The sequence below is a fragment of the Crassostrea angulata genome, chromosome 7, assembly GCF_025612915.1.
Source record: "Crassostrea angulata isolate pt1a10 chromosome 7, ASM2561291v2, whole genome shotgun sequence".
Classification (NCBI taxonomy): Eukaryota; Metazoa; Mollusca; class Bivalvia; order Ostreida; family Ostreidae; genus Magallana; species Magallana angulata.
The window spans coordinates 25,915,592-25,922,557 of NC_069117.1; the positions used below are offsets into that span (position 1 = coordinate 25,915,592).

Below are 6,966 nucleotides of genomic sequence, written 5' to 3' on the forward strand. Positions count from 1 at the left end.
AACTTACATCATTAGACCAAACCTTGCAAGCCCTTTCTGCACTATCAACAGATAAGCGCCTGTGTGGGATAAATCGATATAGTTTCCTAGCACAGTTACCCAGTTTCTCTTCAACTGTGGGTTTGTTTTATCTTTGACGAAGTTGCGTTGGAAGCAAAAATCAAAGTTTTAATGTGGAGTGACAGATTTATTCAACGGTTCGGAACAAATGCAATTTACACATGTAGCTTAAAACTGTTGAATATTTACTTATGAAAGGTTCTTTTAATATTATGTTTCACTTTGACTACGAATTTACGGACCTGTATTACTTTTTCAAAACGTTCAATTGTTGGGATACAAATTAATATTTCTAATGTATAGTGGGTTATCTCTCCACGTTTTTGTTGATTGAAATCGGTTTGTTTTCCATTTGACCTTAATTAGACTATGAGAAAAATATGGAGCCCAGACCCACTTTTTAAAAGAAAATGCCCTAAAGTTCCAAAAAATAACACTATTTGCAGGTTTTGATACGAATACGCCTGTTTGAGTTAAAATTTTCCAAGTATTGAACATATTTATAGGTTTAAAATCAATGATATGTTAAATATATATATTGTTTTAAATGATTTTTTTTAAATATAGGATTTATTGATATTTTAATTTTTCAGTAGCTTGTCCGGCCGTGTATGGGCATTTTACACGCCTTATCCATCCATCTTCTTTCGAAGTTGTGTTCTCGGGGATTCTATCCCCTTTGAACTTAATATAAGTTTAGCCATTGCTGAAACAGTATGTCAGAGTAACTCATCTGAAATCCCGCACAGCATGTCGTAAAACTTTGTAATGCATATGGACATGATGTGTTGATGTTTATCTCTACAGGAATTACTATCCTTTAATTTCCCCGAGAATTTAGCCCAAAGAGAAGTTACAAGATTTGCCATTTTCAAATAAAGGACTGACAATGACAATGTCTGCTTTCAAAATTTTCAAAATGTTCAAGTTTTCTCTTCTTAAAGAGGTGTGAGATGATTGTAGATGATAGTATTATTTTTAAATAATGTATCTGAGGCGGTTGATTTAATAAGCAACCATGTAAAATTTGTATATTACCGCTTATGTGAGTAGTTTGGTCCTTTAGCTCTCTCTCTCTCTCTCTCTCTCTCTCTCTCTCCATGGCTATGATTAATACATTTTTTACATTTTATGCATGAATATGCAGAACATTTATCCTGATCTGCAAATGAACAATACATATTTCAAATTGTGTCTGTGGATTGCATCTGTGAAGTAAGCTTTCCTTCTGCATGGTGTAACATTCTGTCATTGAATACAGAAAAAAATCATGTGACATCATCATCACATCGACCACTTCTAATTTTGCATTACATTCTTTAATAAAGATAAACTATATTTAAAGCCATGACAATTGTTTTCGGGCCATAATGTTGCTGGAGTGAAGAAGACCTTCATTTGAAGGAAAAATTTAAGAGATTCTTTTCCCTTAAAGTCTGAAGAGAACCAGCACATTATGCAATAAAAACATGAATGCAATTACCCACAGAATTGTTCGTTCTAAAATGGGACTAAACGGGCAATGGACGCTGCCACGTTCTTTCGGTTTAGTCTACCTGTACTCGCTGTAGACGACGTGGCGAGAAAAAAAGCCCATAAGCCATTATTTCACAAACACTTTCTGCATTACATACTTTAATGGCAAAATGTGAAAACCTAACAAAATACATTAAAAAGGTGAACATGTACATTTTTGATAATGACGGTCACCCAAAATAAATTATCACAGTTTGTTTTAATGCGTATTAGCTTTTAAGGAGATAAAAATAGAAATGATCGATAAACCCCGTTGTAGTCTTGTCTCGGCCAATAGGGAGTCAAACAACAAATCTAGACGATCCATCTAGTACTGCTCTACTTCTCGCGCCTAAGGTCACGTCCGGGTTTTAGTACACCTGTATTTAGTACACCTGTATATCTGACCCGCGTAGAAGGTAGACAATGTCCTGAATTGGTTTTTTTTCTCATTAGATGTACTCCATTGTCAGCAGTTGGTGTCATCTACTTCAACTTTAGAGTTCATGATGTCATCCATATACAGTGTTGTTATAGCACGTATACTGCATATAATTTCCACAATTTTGGGGAAAAGATTAGATGTGGAGTCAGTGTGATTAAGGAGAAACTGGCATTTCAGTGCCAAGTACAGTTCGATCTCCATTTTTTCTAGTACATCTGAACACTTTAAGTCTTCTCGATCTGAAATTATATAAAATCAAGCTCTTAAATTCTCCATTTTCCCCTTGTGAATGTGTAGATATTATCACTAGGGTAATCACCTATCCATTCTGCGCATTTTAAATGCTAACATTTGTCCTTAATCGAGGCCAACTTGCTTCTGTATGGTATCAGATGTTATACACGTTTTGTGGAAATATTGATTTTAAGACAAAAATTTTAAGTATCAAGTAGTCCACTTTAATCCTGATGTTTTAAATGTAAACAATGTTAAAATGTTGCTGCTTTTGTTATATGATTCGCATTAGATTGAAGTTTTCATGCAATGACTCAACCATAAAAATGAATGAAAGAATATCTATAGCAATTGGTACACGTACCTGCACAAAACAAAACCATAGCTGCGAATATGGCGAGTTCAACTTCAGTCAGTCTTAGAGCTTTAAGTTTTTTCACACAAGTGACAACGTCATAAATAAGATGGGTGAGAGGACCTTCATTATCCGAATCACATTTTGAGACACAGTCAAACTCCTCCTCACAGTCTGAAGGCGAACGACTAACACAGTGTATGATGATGGATTCCAAGATGCAATGTTTTATGAGAGTCTTTTGATCGTCGATGTCCATCTGCGTGAATTGTGGGATCTCGCGCGCGAATATTGAGATAAAACGAACCATGTCGGTAACATACTGAGAACAAAACTTCCTGGCGTCATTTTCGCATGTCATCTTCAAATGCTGGAAAGGAAAAGGACAAATAGGCATTATTTGATATTCATTAATATATTTTGCATATAATCACTGTGTAAATAGAATACCTCATTTTATTAATTTTCAGAGACAGAAAGGAAAATTTATCTTTTTGATGGATAAGAAGTAATATTTCTTTAAGAATTCTTTGATATATGCATGTTATTATATCTCCTGTTATTAAAAATTCATTCACTTAATTTATTCTTTGACACTCTTTTGACCTAGTTACATGAAATCAAGTAGGGCAGATTTTCACCCTTAAATTCTCGTGCGTGTGCACCTACTTTAAAAGATGCCGACTTTGCAGTTGTGCAGTCTTTAAGAGCTGTTCGGAAAGCATCATGAATGGTCAACACCATTTGCTCCGATCTAATTTGTTTATCAATATCAACTTTTCCATGTTTATTTTGAGGCAGCTTGAAGAAGTCCATTTTCTTCGGCTTGTCTTTTTTCGGACATCTTCCAAGTCTAACAGCTTTAATTGGTAAAAGAGAAACAGAGTGAATTCTTATTATATTAATACATGTATTTCCTCTTTACCTACATTTACATGTACATGTATTATACAGTGAACTAGTTTCGGTACGTAAAACGCAGTAGGTATATCTACTGCGCAGTTCTTCTTTTCTGTTTAATGACTTGTAACAGAGACTCTTGGGATGTATGAAAATCTATTGACATTAAAATCTAAGCCAACGGGGCGTGAATATGCATATTTACCTTCATGTGACATGCCCGCCATTATACAACGTTGTATACGACAATACTGGCATCTATTTCTACTAATTCGCATTATAAGACATCCTTTGGGGTTTTCGCATGGCTTGTACACAAGCTTTTGCCGTACTGTTCTTCTGAAAAAGCCCTGAAATATGTGAAAATTTATAAGATTAAAATCAGCACAGTTTATGTTTTTTTGCCCCTCCACTCAAGCTAATTACATCAAAATATTAAAAATAATAGATTTTGAAATATGACAAATAAGATTTTATAAAGACTGATTTATAAAAAAATAAATAGATGAATAAATAAATAAAAGAAAAATTGATCAATAAATAAAACGCAAATATAATTATTATAAATTTGAATATTTATTCGACATTTTAGAAAATACGATATAAACACATGTAGCTAGACTTTTAAATATGTTTATAAACAGATCATTGGATTTTTCATCTAGACAACAATGTATGTAATTTTTTTAAAAAAATATTCCTGGCCTGCAAGTCGAAATCTTAAGAAATTGGATGTTGCGATGGAATTATTTTCCTTATATGATATGAAAATATCAAGATATTTTGCAATTTGGTTCACTTATTTAATCTTAACAAAGTTAATCTTTATTAAAAAGAAAAGGGGGTAAAATATGTATACATATGTACTCGCCTTACAACCTTCACATGAAAAGACGCCATAATGAAAACCGGAGGCTTTGTCGCCGCAGATTTTGCACAGAATATGTCCATCAACAGACTGAACTTTTGCTGAGAAAAAAAAAATATATATTTATATATAATTGGTAAAAGGGATACTAATATTATGACAATTCTAAAATGAAAGAAAAAATCCAGAACAAGCATTTTTAGGGCGTAATATTTCATTGTTGGTTTTCCTTATCTAATGATGTTTCAATATTTGAGTATAGTTATTCTGAATGAAGAATAAAAATTACATTTTCCAACAATTAGTTTATTATTTTTTAGTTTCCTCTAGCTAAGAAAAGTTAGAGGAGAAACAAACAGCCAAAAAATCTCAGTCCAATACTTTACATGATGCAAGAATTTTTGGAAATAAAAAAATGAGAAAAATGTAAATAAATAAAGAAATGAACTGATTAATGAGCAGCTAATTAGTAAGGTAAATAAATGTTAATTTTTTTTCCACACATGTACACATTTACTAATTTAACAATAACTATCATCATTGCTTCAGAAATTCTACCTTCTAATATTTGAAAAAAAAACTACATGAAAACACAAATTTTGATTTTGTAAATCTTTCTTTTTCCTCTAAACATCAAAATTACATAAAGATCTGAATGCATACACGTATTTTGTCAGAATTGTCCATCCTGACATATATTATTTTTCAAATAATATCTGCAATATGACTACTTTCTGTATGTACTTTCATAATCTAGATAATGATAATGATTATTTAATGGGGAAAAAGAAATAATATTTATTCAAATTTTTATTTCATTTCTTGAATAGTAATAAAAATTATTCATAACTGAGACAAATATATAACAATAACTCACCAGTGTTGGAACGTCCTTTATTTTTATGAGGAGGGATATTTCCATTTTGTTTAGGAATCTGACCGTTTATCCCATTTACTGGACTTACACCACTTCCACGTACTAAGGTACAGTTATTCGGTATCATAGGTGGAGAGAAAGAGTTCAATTTCCGTGCTTGAGATTCAAGTGGACTTTCCTCTAACATCTCGACATCAATTTCAGATGTTTCAGATTTTGAAGTGATACTGGATGTATCCGAACATCCATCTACTGACGTCACAGTTAACATCACGTCATTTTCTTCCCCTTCCCGGGATTTCTGGAATTGGTCATAATCATAACACTGCGTTTGAATTTTCATTAGTTTTTTGAGTGGCACCATCACACTGTGTTGCATTGGGTAGGAACTTTGATTGTGTGACGGAATAGTTAAATCTGTCATTTTGGAACCATCATTGTAGCTCTCCGATGGGTACGGCAGATTAGCCAGTGTCAATCCGTGCACCATTGTGCTTTGACTAATAAAAATATGAAAATCTCAAAATTATTTTTAGTGGACTTGGAAAATAATTTTTTTTTATCAAATTTTCTCCACTCTGTACATATTGGTTGATCTGAGCTACCAATTTAATATTTTAAAATAAAGGAAAATTGATAACACGTTAATTTATATTTTAATCAATTATTAAAACTAATTATTTCTATGTAATTCACAGTCAAATATTAAAACAAGAAAAAAACTTTGACACAAAATATTCATGTAAATGTTTATTTTCATTCCTAAATAAATATACAGTACCTTATCAGTTGCTTCAGTTAATCCAGTGTATATGTTTACAACCCACACGCTAGATCGTCTCACTAACAAATGGTGTTATTTATATCGGCACCTCAATTTAATAACCCAAATAAGTTTGACCTGCCGCACCAATGAGCAGGCGCATTTTTTTTCTGGAACTCGGCCAACATTTTTTGCTCGGTACAGAAAAGTAATCCAGTTGTGGATGTACATTGCTTTTTTCACCGGGAATAATGCTACACTATGTTTCCTGGCTTATCTTAATTCTGTTCGTAGCGAGGTATGTAACCCATTCAGGTTCTGTTTGTAAACCATATCGGTATATATGTTAATTCCACGCTTCCTAAGTAGAGCTGTGCAAATTGACTATTATTCAATACCGGTATTGCAGAATGAGTTATAGAAGTTGGTTTATCCATGGCAAGTTTCATTTGCAATACACACTGGATGTATCTATCTGTTGCTCAAAACACCAACACATGTACACTATTTGATGGATATAGTAAGCATAAAAAGACCGATGTAAGCTCTTTATTATTATATTTAATTGTTATAACTATTTCTGGTTTCTTTTTGAGAAATTTGGGGAAATTATGCAAATAAAGCATTATTGTGCTAATAAGACATCTGATGGCCTACAATTTGGTATCCATCAATGCATACAATGATTACCAAATGACACAGTCATGACAAAGAGGTTCAGGTAATCTTTGTAACGTTAATTAAAAGATAAAAAAATAAATATGAAAATGAAAACTGTATTTGTTTTTTTTTTTAATTCTATGAATAAAATCTATAAAAGCTACGTCACCGGCTTAAATAAGTTTAAAACAATCAAATAATACGTCAACAAGTGTCAGGTAATCATTGTAACTCTAAAGATAACAAATTATTTATGAAACAAAAACTGTATTTAAAGTGGCACGGTGAC

The 6,966-nt window shown here is 32.3% G+C and overlaps 1 protein-coding gene across 1 annotated transcript; it reads right to left on the reverse strand.

The window, feature by feature from the left end:
• Positions 1–1,651: 1,651 nt before the first annotated feature.
• Positions 1,652–6,180, reverse strand: LOC128193245 (peroxisome proliferator-activated receptor alpha-like). The gene is made up of 7 exons (XM_052866591.1): positions 6,036–6,180; positions 5,255–5,754; positions 4,381–4,478; positions 3,715–3,859; positions 3,279–3,469; positions 2,619–2,979; positions 1,652–2,259 (listed from the first exon to the last, which is right to left on the reverse strand). The coding sequence occupies exons 2-7, from the start codon at positions 5,742–5,744 to the stop codon at positions 2,045–2,047; spliced, it is 1,500 nt and encodes a 499-aa protein (XP_052722551.1). The 5' UTR covers positions 5,745–5,754; positions 6,036–6,180; the 3' UTR covers positions 1,652–2,044.
• Between the last annotated feature and the right edge of the window lie 786 nt (positions 6,181–6,966).